This window comes from Crinia signifera, chromosome 9 (genome assembly GCF_055691185.1).
Source record: "Crinia signifera chromosome 9, ASM5569118v1, whole genome shotgun sequence".
Classification (NCBI taxonomy): Eukaryota; Metazoa; Chordata; class Amphibia; order Anura; family Myobatrachidae; genus Crinia; species Crinia signifera.
This window is the reverse complement of record NC_139225.1, coordinates 31,886,421-31,913,528: the sequence shown is the minus strand read 5'-3', so window position 1 is coordinate 31,913,528 and position 27,108 is coordinate 31,886,421. Positions and strand designations below refer to the sequence as shown.

Here is a 27,108-nt window from a genome sequence, read left to right as displayed (position 1 = left end):
CGTCCTCCCTGAAAACGCCTGGGCATGCCGGTATTTTCCCTGACACTCCCCTGAAAACAGCCCTCAAACGGTGACTTCCTGTCACTCAAACAGCGGCCATCTTGTGATGAAAATAAAAACTGCTCATTTTTATTGCTGCTTGGTGTCACGCATGCGCACTGTAATCCGTCATTTGATAACTGATCGCCATGGGTATGCGCACAGCAGCGATCAGGTCTGAACGACCCCTTATATTGTTTGTCAGGGAGTTCAAGGGAAATTGCTGACGACATTGCCTCATTAGCAGGGTCGTCTAATGTGTACCCAGCTTAAGATTGTTCTGTGTGTGTGATGATATCTGTGTGTCAGGATGCTGTATTGGGTTTTGCCAGATATGTACAGTATATTGTGTTATTTGTACAGTTAAATGTCGCAAATTGAGATCATACAGGCTGCTACTATTATCTTTGTATACTGTTAATTGTGAAATAGGTGAGAAAAAAACAGGGGTAATGTTTTTGCACTGCCAGCTGGGTGTTCTACCCACGGCAGGGGTGCGTATAATGTGGATTTGCCCCAGAGTTTTGCCTACACTCCCTCTGGCTGCCGAACCCACCATATGCCCATAGGGCAGTATTTTGCAAAAACTGTGCTTTAATATTTGATGAGCAATGTTTTGCCGTCATTAGCGTTAATCTTCTGATTTACAAAGCAAATGGCAACTTTTGATTTGATTGTAGTGTACCGCACTGCCTGAAGTGTTGGTGGTTTGTCACATATATAATCCGCTTGTACTGCTTTCCAATCGATTCATCTTGTTAGCTACACTGCCCTCTTGTGTACAAATCTAGAAATGACATGCTGTAAAGAATGAAACTTTGAATATAAATTAATTGAGGGTCACATTTTAAAAATTTTCCACCATCATCAATTTAGAGCTCTGTGGATAAAAAAAAAAAAAGTCATGATGGCCCAATTGGATATTAATGGAGATGCAACTGCGCCATAGCTGCCTACCCTCTTGCATTCTTCAGGAGACTCCCTGAAATGACAGCAATCTCCCTCATTAATCTAGCAATCTCCCTCATTTCACCTAGCCCACATTACACTGTTACATCATAGTTACCTCCCCTCCTGCATTCTGCAGGAGACTCCCTGAAATAACAGCAATCTCCCTCTCTCCCTCATTAGTCTAGTAATCTCCCTCATTTCACCTAGCCCACATTACACTGTTACATCATAGTTGCCTCCCCTCCTGCATGCTGCAGGAGACTCCCTGAAATAACAGCAATCTCCCTCTCTCCCTCATTAGTCTAGCAATCTCCCTCATGTCACCTAGCCCACATTACATTGTTACATTTTTGGGGAAAAAGTGATGATAGACAGATACATTTACATTGATTAATCAGCACCATTTCCCAGCACTTTACCAAGCATAGCACTTACTATGTACTATGCACTTGTACTTACAGGTCTGTATTAGAAGTTGCACTCCTCTTAAGATATCCACAGCCATAAATCCAGCATTCAGTGGGACGAGTTAAACTTCAGTTACTCCAAAACCGGAACCCTTTTCTATAGATGCACAATTTTTATCTTATAGCTAATCAAATTTGTTCTCAAAATAGGCAAAACCACGCTGCGCTGCAGGTGGGGCAAATTAACATGTGCAGAGAGAGTGTGGCACCCCCAATTAGGTCTGCCCCATGTAAAATCTGCCCCAGACACTGTACTGCCGCGCAACAGAACCCAGCAATAAGGGGTTAACAAGGAGCGCGCGAAGTCAGGGTGGTCAGGCTGACGGACAGCCTGAACAGCGAATCAGGAAGGGCCGGATGTGAAGGAGGAGAGGAGGAGACGGAGGACACGTGAGGGAGAAGAGTGGGACGGCGTGGAGAAGAGCGAGGAGGACGGAGACCGGAGCGTGCAGCTAGATCGGAGTTCGGGGAGAGAGAGACGCCGCAGCAGTTAGTGAAGGTGACCAGCCTGCAGCGCGAGACCCGGGGAAGCGGCGGCAGGAGCCGAAGACGCCGGGGAGATCGTGAGTCGGGACAGAGCAGGAGCGGCGCGTCTGAGTGTGGCAACGCTGCAATCGCAGTGCCCACACTAGAGTGCCCCTGCAGAAGAAAAGGAGACCAGCGCCAGCCCTACAGACGGACGGGGACCAGGTCGCGACGGACAGGAGCCCGCATCTTGCTCCAGCAACTCAGGTACTGTCCATGCAAGGGCCCCCGCTGGAACCCCCACTACCACTCCCTGCCACCAACGGAGGTGACTCCAGATCCACGGACACCCGTTGTCCCAGCACCCAGGCCGGAAATCCCAAGCCTCACTTCCTGCCACCAACGTAGACTGCCCTCAAGTAATAGTAATTATCTGTAGGAGCCCCCAAGTTGGACTCCCCTTAAGTACTCCCTGCCACCAACACAGTCTATCCCGGCGAAGAAAAGAAAAGCCCTCTATTTCCTTACCCGGATCTGCCTTGTCCCCTTTTTCAATCCCCTGCGCACCTACAGCCTCAGGGAAATTTATCCCAATCCCACAAGATGCTAGATGCTATTATTCCTGCAGTACATTAGTTCAGCTTTAGAAATACTGCCATCTTGTGGTTAAAACTGATCATTGCCGAACTTCAACTTTTCCCCCTATTCCAAATACTGGATTGATCTTGTCCATCAGGAAATATTCCGCCAGGGTGTATGCCAGTCAGGACATTCATTTGGTGATACATCCACTGTGTCTGTTTGATTGTTATGTGGAACGTTGTAATTTGTCTGCGTTACATGTCATGTTAACTACCTCATAGAGTATTGTACTAGCTCCTAGTGTCATTTGGTTGGGGTATCGCATAGCCGAGTGAGTAGACTGTCGCCTGTCAGGACCCAGTTGGCGGTCAGCCAAGTATACTGGAGGTTTAGTATACTGGAGGTTATCGGGGGAATTGGTTCTCTGATAAGTAAGTTGTTAACAAACCCATTGTTGTTAGGTACACATTGTATATTCGTGTCCTATTTGCACTAAATAAATATTGCAGTTGTATCTGACCGAACGCCTTGCTCTGGTTCTTACGGAGGTGTGGTCTTCCCAACCGGCGGAGTGAAGAACCTGCGGAGAGAGGAGTCACCCGACCACAAGCAAAGGTACTACACCGTAGCTCCTAGATAGTCACACTTTGTAAGGGGCCCACACACATGGAGATTTGCTGAGCGATGCTAGATCTGCTCAGAGCGCTTCAGCAAGATCGCTCAGCACACAGTGATGTGTCAGCGCTATTTGCTGAGCGATCTGTCTCACAGAGAACACTGGCCCTGACCAGCGATCTAACTAGATTTATCCAGCATGCTGGATACTAATTGCAGGGCGATAGTGACGCGCGGAGCCGCACATCGCTATCGCTATGGCCCCTACACACGGAGCAATGTAGGGGCATCTAATGAGATCGCTTAGAAAATACGCCTAAATGTATTTAGTGCAAGGTGTAAGTGCAGGGTGATAATGAAGCAGCCAATCAGCGCCTAATTGTCAAGGGCCATTGCTAATGTTATATTGTGTATACACTAGATAAAAATGGCCGTTATCATACATAGGGGGAGATTCTCTAAGCTAAAAATGCGGTAAAAACCCGTTATCCGGGTTACCGCGGCGGGGGGCATCGCCAGAAAATCTGGCGATGCCCCATAGAAGCCTATGGGCTTCTAACGCGCCCCCCGCCGCCCCGCACCGACCCACCGCCGCCCCGCATCCCCCCCCCCTTACCTGTGTCCGGGCAGCACAGAGCTGTGCTGCCCGGACCTGTGCCTTCTCCTCCCTGCACTATGATCCTCTTCCGGGTGCAGGGAGGAGGAGAGCCAGCCCCCCTGCAGCAGCAGTAGCAGCCAGGAAAGGGAGGGATAGGGGAGCCGCCGGGTCCCGGTGGGACCCGCTGACTCACCGCAAAGGACAGCTCTTAACGCAAGAGCTGTCCTTTGCCACAATTATAGCATATATTAGTGCATATGCGATAATTATGAATGCGATGGGCGGCGATAGGGGGCAGAGCTGGGGTGCGGATGTTAAACATCCCCCCATAATGTTTAATATATCGTACAGTGTGTACACACTTTTACATGGCAATTAGGAGCCGATTTTCTGATGCTTTATCACTCTCCACTTTATCACTTTTCAAGGCTTATTATATCTCCCCGGATATTGTATTTTCAGGACATCCTGGTTTGCTAGAAATTACATACAGCCAAAGGTGGCTGCAGCGCTAGCCAGTAGCGCAAGGGGTGATCACACAGCACATATATTCATGCATGTTATCATACATGTAATATGTATGCTGGATCGATCCCCCAGGTCGTCTCCAGCCATGTTTGCATCGTGCGCCCAGGAATCAGCATAAACCAATGTAGTGTTAAGCCCGCCCCCAGACTCCTATTGGTCGGGGAGCGGGCTTAACACTGCAGTAGCTTATGCTGATTCTCGGGCAGCACTGGGGATCCCCGGGGCATTGATCCAGCACATATATAACATGCATAAAAGATATATACAGTATATGCTGTGTGATCCCTCAGTGCACAACTTGGTTGGCACTGCAGCCACCTCTGCATGTAGCTTGGCCACCTCATTCTCACACAGCAGCCATAGAAGCTGTGGTCTAATTCAGACGTGATCGCATGGCTGCAAATTCGCAGGGCGTATTGATCATCAATAGCCTGCCCATGCGTACAGCCTGTAGTACGCAAGCACATGGCCATTCTGAAGTAAAACCCTGCTAATTTCTTTTATCGCTGGCCTTATGTAAGGTTATTGACAGGGAGCCAGAGGTTGTGACTGGTAACCGCCCGTTTTATGAGAATGTCAGGGAAAAAAACAGGTGTGGCCAGGTGTTTTAGGGGAAGTCATGTGATGTCAGCTCCGGCCCCGATCAGCCTGATTCTATTGCAGCCGTTGAGTAAGTCCTGGGCTACGCACAGACCGCACACACTGGGGAATCATTCAATGGAGAGCGACTTGTGAATGGATTTGCAGCTTAACACCGATCCAGATAATTTTATGTATATATACAATGATGGATCCTTATGTTCCATAGAGCAAGTCGGCTTGTCGCTGCAGTATGACAACTCCGGTGGACTTAGTTATATTGATCGATTGACTAGATAACATTATTCTGCGGCAGAACATACTGACCTGAGTAATGCAGGCCCCAGTAAACGCCACAATCACTGCTACCACGTTGACCGTCAGTTGAAATTGAAGGAATTTGGAAATGCTGTCATAGACGTTGCGGCCCCACATGACCGCCTTGACGATGCTGGAGAAATTGTCATCCGTTAAGATGATATCTGAGGCTTCCTTGGCGACATCTGTACCCGCCAATCCCTGGGTAAAGCAAATAAAATCCATAAGCCATTATTTCTAATATGGGGGCTCATTGTACCACACCAATGCAGCTTCCATGGAGTTTTGCAAATGGGGAACTATACTGTTGCGATGTGATCTAAACTGCAGCGGTGGTACATGAACTACAACATGTATGGAAGTTAAGAAATAAAAGTGTGTTTGTTTGGTTAAAGGTTTAAAGGAAATGATCCTGTTATTACTAACCAATCAGGTTCTGCTGGCTGTTTGAATGACAGTTGGGAGTTGATTGACCGATGTTTTATCTTCCTCCATTGCTTAGTACCCATACCTCCCAACTGTCCAGAGTTTCACGAGACCGCCCCGCGCGGGGCCGGCAGTGTCCCATGATGGTGTTGGTGGTAGTGGGGGGACCCCCTGCCTGGCGATCTGCGGCAAAGAATAGACGTAGCGTCTATTCCCAGAGACAGAGGGTCTGGGGGTATGTGCATCTCACAGAGCCACTGGCCCTGCCCTCACAGCAGCTAAAACGAGGTATGTTCTCACAGACATCTGCAGTACACACCAGAACGATGTAATGAATAACAGAACAATCCCGTCTGTCCTAAATCTCTGCACCCGGTCGCATGTGATATCTTCTGACTGGATATCACACATGTACCACGGGAACATGCAATTGGGCGCACACCCTGCCCAATTTGTCATTCTGATCGCAACGGAAATTAGATATTGTGCCGATATCTGCCAGGTATCTACCCACCCTAGGACTTTGATCTGTCCATTAAAGATCTCATAGTATCAATGACAGTACTAATACTTTTTCACCAATAGTTAGAAAGTATTCGCACTTATGGTATCTTGTATGTCTTCAGAGACATGTCCGACCCTATACATATTCCGTATAAGATAAGATAAGATAAGAGATAATAGTTTATTGTCATTGTAAAACAACAAAATTGTAAAACAACGAAATTACAGTTTAGGTCACACAGAAATGCAATTTAACAATTTTGGTTTAAATCGACAATTGTCGCTGGGAAAAAGCTATTCTTCATTTGAGATGTTCTTGAGACAAATTAGCTGCTCTGAGTTTTCTTTAAAAAAAATAAAAATAAGCGTTGCTGAGCCTTTCTAGCCTTCGCTATTTGAGCACCAAGTTAAATCATGTGACATAAATGACCCCTAATAACTTGAACTCTGTCACTCTCTCTACTTCCAGATCATAGATAAGTAGGGGCTCCAAATCTCATCTCCCACGTCGCCTAAAATCAATGAAAATTTCTTTAGTTACTTATGTAATATCTGGGCGCCCGATTTTTTTCATTGCATCACATGTAATATAGTGGCATACAATTCATGCGATGCGATTTTTCATTGTAAAGACCCGATTTTTAATTGTATAGTCACCCATGGGTGACTTCATACCCGCACTTTCCAACTACGCATGGAGTTGATTCTATATAGTGTGGCGAGTGCAGCGAGCCACCGAGCCCGAAGCGTGGCGAGCCCCGCGAGGGTACGCAGAATACATGTAAAGTAATCCGTGTACCCTCGCGGGGCTCGCTACGCTTCAGGAGCGGTGGCTCGCTGCACTCGCCACACTATATAACATCAACTCCATGCGTAGTTGGATAGTGGGGGTATGAAATCACCCATGGTTGACTATACAATTAAAAATCGGGTCTTTACAATGAAAAATTGCATCGCATGCCTTAAGTAGTGGCATGCAATGAAAAAATCGGGCGCCCAGATAATACATAAGTACCCTTTAGTTTTAGTCAAATTTAGCAATTGATTATTTTCTTTGCTCCAGTTGACTATTCACCTCATCTCGATAGGCCTTCTCCACACCGTCCGAGATAAGTCCCACCACCGTGGTGTCGTCAGCAAACTTTGTTATCAAATTTGTATCCGCCCGCGGATAACAATCATAAGTAAATAAAGAAAATAAAACCGGCCTCAAACACAGCCTTGGGGAGAACCTGTGCTAATCCTTATCACTGAAGACATCAGACCTCCTAGTTTTAGTTTTTGAGGCCTGTTAATCAAAAAATTTAAAAATCCAATTGCATAAAATTGCTGAGAAGCCTAAATTACGCAGTTTGATTACCAATATATTGGGAAGAATCGTATTAAACGCAGAACTATTATCAATAAAAAGCAGTCTAATGTAGGTATTGGGCTTTTCTAAATGTGAAGGAGAAGAGTGGATAACAGATAACAAAGCTTCCTCTGTTGACCTTTTAGGCTTGTAAGCATATTGATTATTGTCAAAACCAGCGGGTAACTAACTTCTAATGTGTGCCAGAACTAACCTCTCAAAACATTTCATGATAAGGGGAGTCAAGGCAATTGGTCGAAAGGCATTAAGACTTTCTATTTTGGTTTTCTTTGGGATGGGGACAACCAAGGTGGATTTTAACTTTTCAGGGACTACACCAGTTTGCAAGGACATATTAAAAATATAAGTGAAGATCATGGCCAATTCACCGGCACAGCTTTTCAGGACCCTACCCGGGATTCCATCGGGACCGGCCGCTTTCCTGGCCTTAACCCCCAACAAACCCTTTCTCACCTTATGTTCAAGAAGAACAAACATCGGTTCCTCCTCTAACAGGGAAAGTATAAATATACTGTCAAGTCTAGAGTAAAATTGGCTCAGGTCTTCTACCAAAGATGCCTCAACCACCTCATACAAAGGGCTACTTTCCTTATAATTGGTCAGACTATGAATACCCCTCCGCATACTCCTTAAATCATGTTCATTCATAAACTGTGACTCAATTTTTTCAGAGTATTCCTTTTTTGCTCTACTTATCCCCTTCGTTAAGTGAATTCTAGCTTCACGAAATGCAATCAAGTCCCCTCCGCTAAAGGCCTGGTCCCTGTCGCATAACAAGGAACACACCTCCCCATATGTAAGACAGAAGAGGCCAATAAGCCAGCGTTACAGAAATGATATTACCATCGCAAATCCAACGTCTGCTTTTTTAAGCGCTGGGCCATCGTTAGTGCCGTCTCCTGTTACCGCTACCACTTGGCGCTGTTCACCAACTGTGCTGTCAATTATGCCTGAAATTAAAGAGAGTTTATTCACAGGTTAGCGGCATTTAGCTCAAGTGTGCTGCTAAACCCAGCACAGCTACCTGCGAAAACACAAACATTCTTAGGACTGGAAATAATATTGTGATCCACATTGAGGTAGATTGGGGATCTCAATCCTTAGAGCGCTGTGGCTAGTGCTGAGAGGGGTCAGTGAAAAGTACAAAAGCTAATCCCATTTAAAATGAACTAAGGCCTAATTCTGACCTGATCACAGGACATATTTGTTTTAGTAGGGCAGATGTAACATGTGCAGAGAGTGTTAGATTTGGTTGAGTTATTTTGTTTCACTGCTGGGTAAATACTGGCTGCTTTATTTTTGCACTGCAATTTAGATTTCAGTTTGAACATCGCACCCAAATCTAACTCTCTCTCTCCACATTTTACATCTTCCCCACCTGCAGTGTAGCATGGTTTTGCCCATTTTGCGATCAGGTCTGAATCAGGCTCTAAATTGGCAAGCAGGAGTGGAATGAATTGACTTGGGGTATCTTGTGGGTTGTTACCACTGGTCCGGGATTACTGCGGACAGTCCGGTAATTAAGACTGGCATTCCCAGACTATACAATGTCCGGTAATCAGGGGCGGGCTGGGCCGGGGGGCAGGGTGCCATCTGCCCCCCAGGCCGCTCTGGCTGCTGTGCTGCGGGCCGCGCTGCCGCGGCCGTGTCCGTGGCCGCTTTGCTTTTTTTTTTTTTTTTTTTCTGCCGACGGCCATGTTCCTGTGGTTTTCTATATGATGTCAGCGGACTGCGGCCACAGGAACATGGCCGCCGGCCTCCACGGCTACGTGGAGGAGGGCTCCGGCCGGCAGCCTGTTCCCTCTTGTCCCCGGCAGGCGGCAGTGGCAGTCGGCAGACGCTGGGTGCGGTGGGGACGTCATGGCGTTGACGCCTCCCACCCACGCGTCTGCTCTGCATCTGCACTCTAGACTGGACTGGAGGAAGGCTGGGGCCGCACGCTGCTGAACTACTCGTGGCGTGGGGGACACTTCAGGAGGCCGCCGCCGCCGCAGAGACGCAGAGAGGGGAACTGAAATTTGACAGAGTGACACAGTAGTAAGTTAACATAAAAAACTACATATCTGTTGTGCTGTGTCATGTATATTAATAATAATGGCATGACACCACAGGCTGCTCCACCTGTATAATAATTCGTGTCATGGCATTACTATTAATAATAGTAATGCCATGACACAAATTATTATACAGGGGGAGCAGCCTGTGGTGTCATGGCATTACTTTTATATTATACTGGGGGAGCAGCCTGTGGTGTCATTATTATTGTACAGGGGGAGCAGCCTGTGGTGTCATGGCATTATGCCATGACACCACAGGCTGCTCCCTCTGCATAATAATAATACCATGACACCACAGGCTGCTCCCCCTGTATAATATTAAAGTAATGCCATGACACCACAGGCTGCTCCCTCTGTATAATAATAATGCAATGACACCACAGGCTGATCCCCCCTGTATAATAATTTGTGTCATGGCATTACTATTATTATATTATACAGTGGGAGCAGCCTGTGGTGTCATTGCATTATTATTATACAGCGGGAGCAGCCTGTGGTGTCATTGCATTATTATTATACAGCGGGAGCAGCCTGTGGTGTCATGGCATTACTTTTATATTATACAGGGGGAGCAGCCTGTGGTGTCATGGCATTACTTTTATATTATACAGGGGGAGCAACCTGTGGTGTCATAATTATTATTGTACAGGGGGAGCAGCCTGTGGTGTCATGGCATTATGCCATGACACCACAGGCTGCTCCCTCTGCATAATAATAATGCCATGACACCACAGGCTGCTCCCTCTGTATAATAATAACGCCATGACACCACAGGCTGCTCCCCCTGTATAATATAAAAGTAATGCCATGACACCACAGGCTGCTCCCTCTGTATAATAATAATGCAATGACACCACAGGCTGATCCCCCTGTATAATAATTTGTGTCATGGCATTACAATTGTTATATTATACAGCGGGAGCAGCCTGTGGTGTCTTTGCATTATTATTATTATACAGCGGGAGCAGCCTGTGGTGTCATGGCATTACTTTTATATTATACAGGGGGAGCAGCCTGTGGTGTCATGGCATTATGCCATGACACCACAGGCTGCTCCCTCTGTATAATAATAATAATGGCATGACACCACAGACTGCTCCCCCTGTATAATATAAAAGTAATGCCATGGCACCACAGGCTGCTCCCCCTGTATAATAATTTGTGTCATGGCATGATTACTATTGTTATATTACAGTATACAGTGGGAGCAGCCTGTGGTATCATTGCATTATTATTATACAGGGGGAGCAGCATGTGGTGTCATGGCATTACTTTTATATTATACAGCGGGAGGAACCTGTGGTGTCATAATTATTATTGTACAGGGGGAGCAGCCTGTGGGGTCATGGCATTATGCCATGACCCCACAGGCTGCTCCCTCTGTATAATAATAATGGCATGACACCACAGGCTGCTCCCTCTGTATAATAATAATGCCATGACACCACAGGCTGCTCCCTCTGTATAATATAATAATAGTAATGCCATGACACAAATTATTATACAGGGGGAGCAGCCTGTGGCATCATGGCATTATTATTATACAGGGGGAGCAGCCTGTGGTGTCCTGTCTTTTACGCAGGGGTGCAGCCTGTGGTGTCCTGTCTTTTACGCAGGTGTGCAGCCTGTGGTGTCCTGTCTTTTACGCAGGGGTGCAGCCTGTGGTGTCTTGTTCTTTATTTATGCAGGAGAGCAGCCTGTGGTGTCCTGTTATTTATTTATGCAGGAGAGCAGCCTGTGGTGTCCTGTTCTTTATATATGCAGGAGAGCAGCCTGTGGTGTCCTGTTCTTTATATATGCAGGAGAGTAGCCTGTGGTGTCCTGTTATTTATTTATGCAGGAGAGCAGCCTGTGGTGTCCTGTTCTTTATATATGCAGGAGAGCAGCCTGTGGTGTCCTGTTATTTATTTATGCAGGAGAGCAGCCTGTGGTGTCCTGTTCTTTATATATGCAGGAGAGCAGCCTGTGGTGTCCTGTTATTTATTTATTTATGCAGGAGAGCAGCCTGTGGTGTCCTGTTCTTTATATATGCAGGAGAGCAGCCTGTGGTGTCCTGTTATTTATTTATGCAGGAGAGCAGCCTGTGGTGTCCAGATCGTTATTTATGCAGGAGAACAGCCAGTGGTGTCCTCTTCTATTTTTTATACAGGTGAGCAGCCTGTGGCAGGGGCGGAGTGGGATGGTGGGAAGCCAGGCAAATTTTCAGTGTGCCATGTCCCGAACCCCTCTCAGTGGCCATTCTCTTACAAAGCCGGGCTGATACATACAAAACATTAATTAATTAATTAAAAAATTAATACATATTTTTTTTAATTAAAAACCTGCATTTAACAATGCGCTACTTATGGGCCACTTATGCGCTACTTATGGGCCAGTGCTCTTGACTTGCCCCCCAGGCTAAAAGTTGCCAGCCAGCCCCTGCCGGTAATAGCTGCCTATTCCTGGACATTGTATAGTCCGGGAATGCCACTCCGGAACCAGTACTCCGAGACTCCGGTCTTAATTACCGGACTGTCTTGATTAATCCCGGACAGGTAGTGGTAACTCAACTTGTGGGTACTGGAGAAGGGCAGATGCATTGGTGTTGTGCTTAGTAAGATTGCTAAGAAGTAGTAAGGAGATCCAGACAGCAGTTCTATCTACACTCCACACCAGTCCCTCTGTACAATATAGTGCTACTACCGTATTTTTCACATTTTGTTTATTAGATATGCATATTGAGAGATTGGTAATTATATTTATAGTGGAGCTGAAGTTTAATGGATATTTAGTTTTTTTTTTAAGCTTTTTAGATTTTATTTTTGGAAAATAGTTCAATAAAGAATTGTAATACCTTCCTCTAACCAGCAGATGTCACTAAGAGTCAGCAGTACTAAAGACTGTCAGCTGCAAGTGTAATGTACAGAGGAATTAACACTTATTTAGAAACACATCTATATCTACATATATATAAAAGGCTAACTACTCCTCACCTCTATAAGGTGAATTACCGCCAGTGACCACTAGAGGCCACTCGACGGACCAAATTACTTTTTTTGTGTACTAAATTATGTCATAATAGAAAGTGAAAACAAATTTTGCAGGGACACTGATCTGTTTTAAACTTGCTGGATATGGAGAGGGGGTGCCGTGAAGACAGAGATTGGAGGTAGGAGCAGATAGGGACTGGGGTGGAGGGTTTGTGGGCTAAAAACTGTCACAGCTCAAAGTTTAAGTAAAAACTGTCACAGCTCAAATTGAAAGTACATTGCAGAAGCCGTCATCTTCAATGGATACATAGATAGAGCAAATATAAATATTTTAATTATAATATATTTAATATGATACACATAATTATTTCTTAGTATTTTATTCTATATTATAGTTACTTTATAAGGTAAAACACTTTTTGAAAAGACAACATTACTGTGTCTGTTTGTCTGTACCTTTTACCAGCGTGTGTTTATCGGTAGGCGAAGACCGGGCAAGGACCCGTAACTTTGGCCAGATTTTGTCCAGACGTTCCTGTTCTATCTAAGAGAAGTAAACGGTACATAAGAGGCAAGCAGATGAGAACAAGCCGGGCAAGTTACTATCGGTGCATATACATATATGGGACATTGCTCATAATTTACATTTACACTGCCTGATTTTTGGGTTCAAACTAATGGCCATTATTTAAAAAGAGTATAACATTGGTAGCAGTCATGAAGGGCTCGGGCATTCTAGGGGGTACTAAAACGTGCTGCACACCTACAGCAGGAGCACAAGCATGAGTTACACGGAGAGTAAAAGGTAAGATGTTAGTACGACTGGGAAACGTTTGGGAAACGACTGGGAAACAAGTTTCGCAGCAGCCAGTGCTGCCACGAGAGTTGGAATTTTGCTGAACTTTGCAAAACTACACAGAATATATGACATGTCTATATTACCTGATATGTGGCATGCCTATATTCTCTGTGTGACTGCAGCACTGTCTGCATACAAAATGCCAGGTTACAGACTCTAGAAGATTCTCACGTGACCCGGTATTCAATATGGGCTTATTAGCATGACTGCAGCAAGATGTGGGAAGACAAATCTGTATGTGTGATGTCTTACAGTCCTACTGATGACATTTGTGGACTCTAACTTGTGGATAACTGAGGATTGTTCAACTTTTTTCAGCAACTTTGGGTTTCCCATTAATGTTAAGGTGCCCATACACAGTACAATTATTGTATAAAATTTGGACTAGATCACATTGCATCGCATACGTTTTGCAATGCAATGAGATGCAATGATACTATCTAGTATAAAAAGTATGTGCAGCACATACTTTTTAAGCTGTGTGTGGGGGTCTGGTATGATATGCCGGCGGTCAAAATCCCGATGACGGAATCCCGACCGCCGCAATGCCGACAAGGGGGGGCCGGGGATAGCCCCCCCCCCTTGCGGGCTCATTGCGGTCACCATGCAGCAGGCCCGGTGTCTCGCTACGCTCAGCACACTATTGTATTCTCTCTCTATGGGTGTCGTGGACACCCATAGAGGGACAAAGTGCTGGCATTGCGGCTGGCGAGATTCCGCGTCGGTATTTCGACCGCATCCCGTGTGCGGGAGCGTGCATCTCATCGCACCCAGCAATTGTACAGTGTACTGGCACCTTTACTTACACATATGTGTCCATATCGGAATGCAGGGGAAGATCCCAGCAGACTGGATGACAGCAGTCAGAATACTGACGCGGACATCCTGACTGTGGCCAGAAGACCAGAACCGAAATCTTGACTGCTGACATCCCGAACATAAGTATGTGGGACGGGCTAGCATTTGGCTCGGTGGGGGGTAAGGTTTGGGCACTAGAGGGGGACTTAGGGTTAGGCGGGTGGGGGTTAACTGCTGGGGCAGGAGGGTTAGGTTTAGGCTGCAGGGTAGGAAGGTTAGGGTTAGACATTAGCAGGGAGGGTTAAATTAAGGTGGAGGGGGTAGTGTTAGGCTGCAGAGAGGGAGGTTAAGTACACTTACCGGACCCCTTTTAGTATTCGCTTCTGTGGGATGCTGGCGTCGGTATTCCTTAGCTAAAAACAACTAGCTATAAAGGTACATCCCTCAATATGTAAATGATCCATAAGGAGTAACGGATTACTAAACTATGGGATATTCACCAGTCTACAATAACAGCATCCCTATAGGAGTGGGCCTGGAACACAAACCTCCCCTTTCTCGTTCCTGATACGTCGGTTGAACTCCTTCCCTTCCAAGCACAAAAAGTCCTCTCCGGGCTGGATGATGCCACACTTGGCTGCGATGGCACGTGCTGTGTTGATGTTATCCCCTGTGACCATACGGACAGTGATGCCAGCACGCTGGCATTTACGTATTGCTTCCGGAACCTGTAGAAGGTGCCAAATAATTTACTGGTTGTTGTAATGTTTTACTGAATTCAAACGATCACAGATTCCTGTCCTGACAATAACGCTCCCACTATTTCCCTAAGTAGAAATGTGACCAAGTCATATATTCAAAAGGGTTTCTATACCTTATACTGTAGCACAAAATATGGTGCAGATAAAGAGGTCCACGAGCTGCTATCTATGGAATATACACGTGAATATGGCATCTGTCCAATGAGATGCCTCATTCACACAGTGCTGAAGGCTTATTCCACTGCGGAGCACAATATGAGAGGGGGGACCCACTGAGAAGGGCGAGCTGTCTGAAACTGCCACAAATAGCCACAATCTGGTTGCTATAGCAACACCATATTTTGAATCAGCTTGAATATATTCTCCTCATTGTTCTCTGTTCCGCTAAGTAATAATTTTTTTGTACTTGTATATTCTATTGAAAACTTAATTAGATTTATAATTATTGTAGCAAAATGTCTAATTCTGCAATGTAAACCTGGCCAAGATTTAATATTCAAGCTGTGGTATTTCATGTGGTTGTGGTGACACCCGGTGCGGTCTGTATCCTTCTTGCATGGTGGAGGAGCCCCTCGAAACGGGGCGTGGCCTAAGATAAAGGAGTGTGACCTAGACAGAAATCCTGATGATGTCACTCCAGGGGAAAACCCAGCATTCCCAGAATGGTTAGGCTGCCCCCAGGAGACTAATGCCTGCACTGCCGGCTCCTCCTCCATGACAGGAGGCTGGCGCTGCAGGAGAATGTCACTCTGCAGCACCTGTCTCCTGTTACTGTGTAGTCTCCTGTTACTGTGTAGAAGCAGGAAGTGACCAGCAGGAAGTGACAACCAGGTCTCAGTGTACGAAATTACAGGGTATATTGTACATTGTGATTTTTTATCCTTTATATAAAGAGAAAAATGATATTGCAATGTGATAATATAGAAGCTTGCCACTCTAGCGTGTAGGTGCATGCCCACCTCAGGTCTTACAGGATCTTCTATGCCCACCACACAAATACAAGTCAGGTCTCCCACGATCTCATTCTCATTGTCCCACTCTGGCTCTGGAACACCTTGGAAATCCCGGTAGGCGATGCAGATGGTACGAAGCCCATCACATGCCATCGGCTCTATGACCTTCTTCACCATCTCATCCCGGTCTCGAGGCCGAAAAGTTCGGAGTTCACCAACTCCATTTAACATGTTTGAACACCTGGTCCAATAAAAAATATCTATCAGCACATTATACCGCTACAGAGCTAAGCAAGAAGACACATCTCCAATAACAGAGCGGTATTCCTCATATTGGTAGCACCACCCAAGCTCTACTGCCACTCTAGATAGGCCACACTAGCAGTCAGTACCACACTGATACCTGTACCTACTGGAGGTACAGTAATATTTGTGGTATGGAATGGTGCAAGTGCACCTAGATTTGTGCCAAGGCACCTAGATTTACAGAGTAAGGTGGAGTAGTTTGCAGAGGAGGCGCACTGCAGAGGCGTAGGGGTGGAGTTGGGTGGAGTGAGGCGTTGCTACTGAGCAATGGAGAAACTGAGAAAAGTTCTTCCCATTCAGCCAAAGGGCTTCAGCACTGTTCCAGCTCTGAGACAGGGTCCGTGGGTTTTGACCTATATTTTTACCTTTGACCTATTTTGACCCTACATTTAAACCGCCTGCATTTCTAGTAATTGAAATTCCAACATACACAGAATGATGTCATGTAAGGAAAATCAGTCCTAGCGACAAAACAGTTATCAGGAGTACCCTGTGCCGGCCCCGCCCCCTAAGTGCATGACTCATGTTGTCATACAAAGAGGGCAGGGCCACTGGTACCGGGGAAGCAACGCTTGGAGAAACCTGATGAAACTCCTAACTGCAGCACAGCTGAATTAGAATTCGACGCCTTTGCCGATATTTTGGCTCTAAGCATTGTCGCCAATGCGCAAGTGCAGGCCCCCAGTTGCGAATGCCTTCGGCTAAGTTTCTCATCGCTGAGGCACTCACAGCCTGAGGGACAGGCATGGGGCGTTCCTCGGTGGACCCCCAGTGTTTCATGGGTGTGCCCACAAAAATGGTGGGCATACCCATAGAAACGCTGGTCAGAACCCAGCAAACGTAGGCATTCTCTGGCCTGCTCGGTATTAGCGCCCCCCCAAATCCATGTAGATCCGTGTAGTCACCTGGAGTCACACGGTGGCTGCGAGTGACAGGCACAGTAGGAGATATCATTGGATGGTAAGTAACCACTGAATGATTTCTCGGTTCTTGTGTAGTTTCACGGCGCCAGCATGGCGTGCTACTTCCGGGTTGGGTACGCTCGCCAAACTATTTAAAATAAAGTAACTTAACTCCATGCCAACATGGATAGTTCATACCCCCACTATCCACGTTGGCATGGAGTTGATTTTAGATATTGTGGCGAGCGCAGCGAGCCCGCAGCGTGGGCGAGCGAACCGAGCCCCGCAAGGGGACTGGCGCCGTGAAACTACACAAGTACCGATTTCTCCTCTGTGCGGCCACATGCGCTAGGCGGGGTGTGTGTGCATTTGGTGGGGCAGCGTTAACCTGCTCACTAGGCTGCGAAAACATGTCTGAATCAGGCCCACTGTGCTAGACATTACCAGGGAGCAGAGGTGCCAGATGCACTAAGCTTCAAAAGTTATAAACAAGCAACCAATCAGCTCCTGCCTGACATTTTTTTAAACACAGTCTGTGACATTACAGACAGAAGCTGATTGGCTCCCTGTTTATCACTCTCCATTTTATCACTTTTGAAGCTTAGTGCCTCTGGTCCCCAGTCTCAATTTACTTTAATGTTTTACACAAGCCATAAATGAGGGCTAAATAGATCACTATTTTAGATGACAAATGGAAATGTTTACTTTATTGGAAGCAGTGGTTCTAAATTATGCCTCTGCAGGGTATTATGCCTGTCTGCACACACAGGAATAAATCAAGGCTGCAGAGCATCTCCTGAGAAGAGGCATGCACCTTGAAGTATACTGGGTGTTCATGTACATTATAAAACAAAGTTGATTTGCGGTGTCATGAAGTGCAAAAATGACCATAGTCACGGCAGCCATTTTGTGGGCTAAACCAATGTACAGTTCCCATGGAAATAGGGACATCACTGAGTTAACGGCCAGTATAAGACACCAGGCAGCCTTTTCCCTTTGTAGAATAAACAAATGGGGTACAGTCTATATACAGCGTATATTGAGGCCACAAAAATGTAAGATTTTGCTTTGGTGACCTCTAGGCCCCTTTCACGCGCTCCGGCTCCTGCCGGGTGGCGAAACCCAGCACGGCCAAAAGCCGTGCCACACACAGAAGTTAATAATGGACATGATTGTGTCCATTCACACAGGATGGCCACGGCCTGGCCCGGTTGCAGCTGGATGTCACCACTGGAAGGGACGGCTGTCGGGCTGTGCCACGGCTTCTTGGCCGTGAGGGGTTTCGCCACCCGGCACGAGCCGAAGCGTGTGAAATAGCCCTTATTGCTTCTATTGTTTCTTTGATAGATAAAATATTAAACATTTGCTCTGCGCATATACTTCAGCATCACATTCGTCCTTGGCTGCAGACTGAGGGGCTGATTTATTAAGCCTGATGAAGTGATAAAGAGGCCAGTGATAATGCAGCAGCCAATTGGCCCCCAACTGCCAGTTTCCACCCAACATGTAAGTTAGGCATTTAGAGTCTGATTGACCGGTGATTAAGGGGAAGATGCCCCACCCAAACCCAATTCTCTCTGCACAAGTTACATCTGCCCCCCTTGCAGTGCACACAGTTTTGTCCATTTGAGAAGGAATTTGCTTTTGCAAGTGAACCAGAATAAGGGCCAAAGTGGAGATAAAGTGGAGATAAAGTGGAATGTAATAACGCACCAGCCATTCAGCTGTGTTTCAAAAATGACAGTTGTTCATTGATTGGCTGGGGCGTAATCACCTTCTACTTTATCTCTTTGCCAGGCTTAATACATCTGCCCCTAAGTACCAGCCACTTTATCACTTCACTAAGCTTAATAAATCTGTCCCTAAGAACCGTACGGCCAGCATCTGCTGGGCAGTATTCTAACGTAATCCCGGCCACATTCACGGCCTGTGTTACTTGAGCTGCCTCAGGCCACAGACAACGTAGCCAGTAATGCAGAACCGTGCTCACAAATTGCTTTGGCTGAGATTTATTTTCTCCCAGTATAACACGCTGTACACTTGGTGCTCTCCCACTGTCTTTAATTACACCTTCTCCATGGTTCCCAGAAAAGGAAATAAGCCCATCCGGGTGTGTCAGGGCAGCGCATACGAAATAGCACTTTGTTTTCCTAGGAGCGGATGTATGTGACATATGGTATGTGAATGTGACTGTGATAATCCACTGGCCCATCTTTCATTTACTACTGTCCAATCTGCGACACTGAAGAACTTTTACATTCTGTGCCAATATACCAGCAGTTACAGCCTGATATACGGAGTAATGGGATGCATTGGCGTCTGTTTATGCAAATGTATATACTACAGTGTATTGCGCAAGCGCTTGGGGGGTATTCAATCCCGGAGGAATTTCCTGGCCAGGTGAAATATTGGCAATAATTCACCAATTAGTATTCAGTCCTGAATCCATTTTTGAGTCCATTTTCACCGATGCCATTTCACTTTTTTGGGGGTGAATCGGGATGGACGAAAACTTCTGTAAAAGCTGACGGAAAATGGCCGCAAATTCACCAAAACCATGTGAATTTGAGTTTTTTTCGCCAATCCACACGGTTTTCGGCGATGACCGATTTTTAGCCCAGGTGGCTGGAATTCAATACCCCCATTAGTGTGCAAGTGATATTCCTATGCCTTAAGGTGCCCATAAACCTATACAATATGAGCACTTTATATGTGATTCCGACAAAGCGGACTGAGAAATTGGGTGAAAATTGTAAAATCATATGTTCCTATCCTCCGATCCCGACCCAATGCCCATTCCCATGCACATCGGCCACAATACCCACATTGTCACCCCTGCTTTCCTATACACATAGATGCGGGCCAATCAGAGCCCGGTGGTGGGGCTTCATGGTTGCTTCGGGGGGGTGTGGGTTAAGTTCTGCTCCATAAAGGGGCAAAAAATAATTTCAGTTGCTTCTTTATCATCATTGGGTAGGTTGGGGGAGGGGACCATGTGGTTCTCCCCATCAGTGGTAAAAGTATTCAACATCGGTCATGGACCATCGATAATTGGCTCCTCCAGTGGCCATCAACCATCACTGATGACCTCCATTTGCCATCAACGATGGTTGATGGCCACTGGAGGAGGTGCAGCCAAAACTCTGCCTGTCATCAAAGTTCTGTTGCTTGTCTCATTTAACGTACAGCCCTGTACAACCAGGCCGCATGTAATAAGTTCAGTAATATCATTTTGAGACGTTTATGATGGTACGATCATTGATAGTGATTGAATACTCACTTTTTCAGGATGATCTCCGAAGCTCCCTTGCTGTACAGTCTGAATCCCCCATTAGGCAGGCACACGACGGTGCTCATAGACTTACGGACAGAGTTGAAGGTGTATACTTTGTAGAGCGTCTCCTCAGGAACCTGGTCTCGCACCAGCTGGTAGTCCCGTTGTAATTCCAGAACAAAGCCAAGCAGGGCGCACTCAGTTTTATTGCCTACCTGCTGGGGAAGCGCTCCTTCTTTATCTGGAGGCTTGGAATAGAAGAACACAATGAACCATTTTAAAATAAAAATGACAAGAAGGCCGCTAAACATTAGAAATAGGAGTTCAGGCTTCAATTACAACCAACCACAACCGGGAGAAGGAGTGATGTTACTAGAATTCTAGTCACTAATAAATACTCCAATAATTCCCTTCATTATAAACATATATCTGCAATAGGACACTTGCTGGTGATGAATGCCACCAAAACCTTCAACCGTGCGCTTGTCATTTCCCACCTGGACTACTGTAACCTCCTCCTATCCTATTTTCACAGTAACTCTTCCCACTTCAATCTCTCCCTAAAAGGAATGTCCATTTAATTTACCTCTTGAGCCGTATGCATCAGCCTCATCTCTCTGCCGACTGCAATCACTGACTCCCACCCACCTCAGAATAAAGTTCTAACTCCTTACAAACACATTACTTCTTCCTATCTCCATCCTGCTTTCTGTCCACACTCCCTTGCTCCCCGCTCCTACACCACCCATGACCTTACCTGTGCTCTGGATATTCCTTAGCCCACATCCAACATTTTTCCCATGCTGAACCGCTGCTCTGGAATTCGGTCCCATGCCCTATCAGACCCTCTACCAGTATCCGCAACTTCAAATGTGCCCTTTAATGCTCATCTTTTCATCGAAGCCGATCAGTCTTCTTCTTATATCATTATATTCTAACAAGCTCTCACCGCCAAAGCCCACTTCCTTAGCTATCATTGGGTTGGGCATAAAAGCCCATGATAGTGATGAAGATGAAGAGCTTGGGTTTGATCTCATAAACGTATGAGTGACTAGGTCGACATATTCTGGGTCGAAACTAACAGGAAGCTCGACACAAGCTTTAAGTCGAAATGGACATGGTCAACGTGAATAAGGTCCACATGAGTTTTTTAAATGTTTTGGTGTCTATGTCGACAGGGACACCGTATAAGCGTACCGCTGCACTCGCCATTCTCATTATATGCCAACTTGGATAGTATAGTTTAAAAAAAATCATGTCGACCTTATTCATGTTGTCCATGTCCATCTTAAGCTTGTCTCAACCTTCTGTCAATGTCGACCTAGAGTATGTTGACCATTCTTAGGTCTTGACCTAGTCACTGTCAACCGTTAATGGTCGACCTAGACCAGGGCTGGGCAACACCGGCCCTCCAGATGTTGATGAACTACACATCCCGGCATGCCTTGCATCAGTTTCAGCATGACCACATAGCAAAACTAATGCAAAGCATCCTGGGATGTGTAGTTCACTAACATCTGGAGGGCCGGTGTTGCCCAGCCCTGACCTAGACATTGTTGACCCAGGGACCGCATACCACCTAAAACTACACATAAGGGACTTCGTAGCTTACTAGTATCTTGGTGGTGTAGGCACAATTAATGGCAATGGCATTCACAAGCAGGTCCAAGGTTTTGGTGTTGAGGCTGCTGGGATCCGGTCTCTCTTTGTGATGGACATCTCCCATGTAAGACTGTACGACTGTCATCCGGTTTGTTGTCAGAGTTCCAGTTTTATCGGAGCAGATGGCCGTGGCGTTGCCCATTGTCTCGCACGCATCCAGGTGCCGTACAAGGTTGTTGTCCTTCATCATTTTCTGAAACAGGAAAGCACATTGCTGTAAATCTCAGAGCACTGCGCTGACCTTGAGAAGAAAGGACGGAACAGTCGGAACAGACATAACAGACAGTAACGAGCATAGTCACACGGGGCTTCCACAACACAATACAGGTGATATGTCTCTAATAGCGTGACGAGGCAGATGCCTCTGTTTCCCTGATACACAGCACACCTAACATTAAGCAGGATATCTGTGCTACAGAGCTAAGCCGGGAATCCTGTCAAGTGTCCAGATGCTGGAAAAAATATTCAGTAAAGGGCGTATTCCTACGAGCAAGCTGCCGTTATATATACACGGGTGAGATATTGTTTATGGAAATATCATCCAAAACGTGACAAACAGAAGCATCTATATCAGGCATGTCCAACGTTGGCCCTCCAGATGTTTTGAAACTACACATCCCAGCATGCTTTGCAATAGTTTTAGCATTCTCTATTAGCAAAACTGTGGCAAAGCATGCTGGGATGTGTAGTTTCAAAACATCTGGAGGGTCAACGTTGGACATGCCTGATCCATATATATAAAAGCCTAACTACTCCTCACTTGTCTCACTTGTTTGAGGTGAAATACTACCAATGACCACTAGGGGACACCCAACGGACCAAATTACTCCTTAACAGAAGGTGAATCCAACATGATCTGTTTCAAATTTGCTGGATATGGACAGAGGGGGCTGTGAAGACAGAGATTGGTGGTAGGAGCAGATGGGGACTAAGTGGTCATTTTTATGGGCTTTAACTAGTATATTAAAGCCCAACATTACCGTCATCGACCACTAGGGGCCACCCGACGGACCAAATTATTCCTTAACAGAAAGTGAACCTACTGCGATATGATCGGTTTTAAACTTCCTAGATATGGACAGAGGGAGCTGTGAAGACAGAGATTGAAGGTAGGAGCAGATGGGGGCCATCATTTTGGCAGGCTTTTCACTAGTTTAAACTAATACTGCTACTAACTAATTTTATACACACACAGATGTGAGCTTCAAATGCCTCTTTCTCCTATGGTTACTATGAGGAGCACTGCCACATACATTTTAATGATTAGGAAATACCAGAACAGTATGGAAAACAATGGGCAATATATGGAATTTAGTGTACTCTACTTTTTTTGCATTAAAATAATAATAAAAAAATAATAATTTCCTTTTAAAATTACACCAATGTCTATAAAACATCCAATAAGAATTCTCTTAATGGTGACAAGGTGACAATCGTTATTTTCCTTTATTACACAACAAGGATGCTGCAGAGTTGGTCTTCCTTAGAGTTTCTATAGAATGTCACAGAAGGCGGATCTAAATAATAGTCAAAAAATTGGAAACCTCTGTTATGTAGTATTCATGGATGTTTGTTCTTCCCTAGGTTTAAATCATTTTCATATCATGTTTTCCAGTTTCCCCTGTGGCTGTATGGATGGAGGAAACTGGAGACATATAACTCAACAATTGGATCTTTGAAAACCAGGTTGAGCGCTCTGGAGGTTAACGTTGGTAGCAGATCAGCACTATGTAAGGTAAGGTTGAGTGCAGATCAGTGCTCTGGAGGTTAGAGTTGGTAGCAGATCAGCACTCTGCAAGATACGGTAGGCTGAAGATCAGCAGTCTGCAGGAGAAGGTAGGTTGCACATCAGCACTCTGCAAGATGAGGTAGGTTACATATCAGCACTCTGCAGGGTATCGTAGGTTGCAGATCAGCACTCTGGAGGTTAGAGTTGGTAGCAGATCAGCACTCTGCAAGATACGGTAGGCTGAAGATCAGCACTCTGCAGGGTATCATAGGTTGCAGATCAGCACTCTGAAGGATAAGGTAGATTGCAGATCAGCACTATGCAGAATATGGTAGACTGTAGATCAGCACCCCGTAGGATAAGGTAGGTTGGAGATTATGTCTCTGCAGGATATGGCATGATTCAGTTCAGCACTCTGTAGGATAAGGTAGGCTGCAGATCAGCAGTCTGGAGGTTAAATTTGGTAGCAGATCAGCACTCTTAAGTTTAATGATGGTAGCAGATCAGCACTCTTCAGTTTAATGATGGTAGCAGATGAGCACTCTGCAAGATATGGTATGCGGCATATCAGCACTCTGCAAGATATACTGTAGTAGGTAGCAGATCAGCATTCTGCAGGGTGTGGCATGATTCAGTTCAGCACTCTGCATGATAAGGTAGGCTGCAGATCAGCACTCTGCAGTTTAATGTTGGTTGCAGATCAGCACTCTGCCAGATATGGTTGACTGCAGATCAGCATTCTGCGGGATATGCTAGGCTGCAGATCAGCATTCTGCAGGATAAGGTAGGCTGCCGATCAGCACTCTGCAGGATAAGGTAGGCTGCAGATCAGCACTCTGCAGGATAAGGTAGGCTGCAGAACAGCACTCTGCAGGATAAGGTAGGCTGCAGATCAGCACTCTGCATGATAAGGTAGGCTGCAGATCAGCAATCTGCAGGATAAGGTAGGCGGCAGATCAGCACTCTGCAGGATAAGGTAGGCTGCAGATCAGCACTCTGCAGGATAAGGTAGGCTGCAGATCAGCACTCTGCAGGATAAGGTAGGCTGCAGATCAGCAATCTGCAGGATAAGGTAGGCTGCAGATCAGCACTCTGCAGGATAAGGTAGGCGGCAGATCAGCACTCTGCAGGATAAGGTAGGTGGCAGATCAGCACTCTGCAGGATAAGGTAGGCGGCAGATTAGCACTCTGCAGGATAAGGTAGGTTGCAGATCAGCACTCTGCAGGATAAGGTATGCTGCAGATCAGCACTCTGCAGGATAAGGTAGGTGGCAGATCAGCACCCTGCAAGTTAAGGTTGGTAGAAATCTGCTAGATGAGGGAGAAGGATGAGGTCAGGACCGGACGGATCCAGAAAACTCTTTATCCTAACATTTAGTAAACTTGTATATGATGCAGATTTTTTATTTCAACTTTTCCATAGCTATAATTGAAAATCCACAATAATTCACAAATAATAACATGAGGGAGCTAAATCTAATAAACATATAGAAGAACTGTACGGCGCTGTAGAATAATGCGAATTATGGATATTTCTAGGAACAAATCTTTAAAACTTGCAACGGGCCTTGCAAATTCAGGTCAGCGGGCAATGATGTATTAAAGGATCCATGTTTTTATCAAGGCACATTAACACCTGAATCTTTAGTAGAAGTCAAAACACGCTGGTAAAGTATCCGATCACTCCCACTTATTGCATTCTCTGCTAAGTAAAGATGTTACTGCTATTTCAAGAGATCAAAACAAATATAACACATAACTGAACAAGTAACAAAATGATACAATTCAGTGCAACATGCTATACAGGGCCGGCCTTGTGCTCTGACTTCCTGTACATTTAATCACTGAGCAGGAACCCTGGATAGACCTTGCACCAGAGTCGGATTAAGGGGGGGGGGGGGAGCACAGGTGGTCAGTACCCCTGGGCCCCCCTCTATCTAGGGGCCCCCTGTGGTTGGCATGTATTAAAAATATATATATATATATATATATATTTTTTAGCTAAAAGTTTTGTGTATGGGAGTAGGGTAGTGCTGCAGTCTTCCAATGCGACAATGATTAATGTTGCTGAGCATTGGGAGCCAAGGCACACTGACTGCACAAGTGTGCAGTGCATTACTGGGAGTTGACTAAGTCCCATGAGACTTTTCACAAGAGGTCAAAGGCTGAGAGGCTTGTGCTGAGCTCTGCTTGGTGGAGCTCATCATATGCTTCTCAGGCCCATGGAGGACAACAGCAGCAGCGGCGGCCTGGTCATGGGAGGGTTTTTAATTAGAGGCAGCGCTGAGCCTGTCAGGGCTCCTACAGAGTAAGGTACAGAGGGACAAACACAGGCTTTTCATGTGGTATTTTATATATATTTATGTTTATATTAACCCCCCCCCCTGCAGTTACCCATTGACCAAGTTTTTACTGCCTTTACTCTGTGTTTTGACAGTGTAATATTCTCCCACGCAGTTTTCTGCCAGTAATGACAAGTGGGAGGGGCACCCCTGTCTAAAGTGACCCCGGGCCCCCAAAGGCTTAATCCAGCCCTGCCTTCAACAATAAGTTCATGGAATTCTTTTTTCTTGATCCAGTCTCATATACAGGAAGTAAGTTTAATTTTCTAATATTATGGAGCCAGGAAATTGTAACGCCTATTACTGCTGACCACTATGCAGACCATTGCCATAGGCCAGGGCTGGGCAATTGTGGCCCTCCAGATGTTGAGGAACTACACATCCCAGCATGCCTTGCATCAGTTTCAGCATGACCACATAGCAAAACCAATGCAAAGCATCCTGGGATGTGTAGTTCCTCAACATCTGGAGGGCCGCAATTGCCCAGCCCTGCCATAGGCTATATATATATTTACAAGGCAAAAACTAACTTGGTTTAGTCTTGCAAATGATTGCTGTTTTAAATTGGACCTCCCGGACCACTGACGGTTCGGATCAAAACTACATTGGAACCAAGATTTTCAGTCCAAACTTTCCAATCAATGTATCAAATATTTAAGAAAAAAAAAAAAAAAAACATTTAAAATCATTTTTGTTTGCTAGATCCGATTTTTTATTAATATCGTCCCTTTTTCATGATTTTATTAGGAATGCAAAGTTAATTTCTCTCCCACTGGCTGAACCGAAAACTGATGGCTTATCCAAAGAAGAACATAATCTTACAGTATGTAGATTGGTGTTTTAAAGGGGTGTGGTTCAATAGACATTTTAAAGACATGTGGATACATTTACTAAGATGGGAGTTCTATTGAAGATGGGACGTTGCCCATAGCAACCAATCATATTCTATCTATTATCTTCTAAAAGGTGCTAAATAAGAAGTAGAATCTGTTTGGTTGCTATGGGCAACTTCCTATCTTCATCAGAACTCCCACCTTAGTGAATTTACCCCA

At 45.6% G+C, this 27,108-nt stretch overlaps 1 protein-coding gene across 6 annotated transcripts in view; it reads right to left on the bottom strand.

Annotated features, from left to right (window-relative positions):
- Positions 1–27,108, bottom strand: part of ATP2B3 (ATPase plasma membrane Ca2+ transporting 3) — a 241,887-nt gene that overhangs the window by 28,197 nt on the left and 186,582 nt on the right. For all 6 annotated transcript variants that reach the window (XM_083158705.1, XM_083158701.1, XM_083158700.1 and 3 more), the window contains 7 exons: positions 21,936–22,178; positions 20,330–20,571; positions 15,848–16,082; positions 14,676–14,855; positions 12,927–13,014; positions 8,288–8,394; positions 5,152–5,343 (listed from right to left, as the gene is read on the bottom strand). In XM_083158705.1, the coding sequence (XP_083014831.1) occupies positions 5,152–5,343; positions 8,288–8,394; positions 12,927–13,014; positions 14,676–14,855; positions 15,848–16,082; positions 20,330–20,571; positions 21,936–22,178 (1,287 nt within the window). The remainder of the gene's footprint in view (positions 1–5,151; positions 5,344–8,287; positions 8,395–12,926; positions 13,015–14,675; positions 14,856–15,847; positions 16,083–20,329; positions 20,572–21,935; positions 22,179–27,108) is intronic.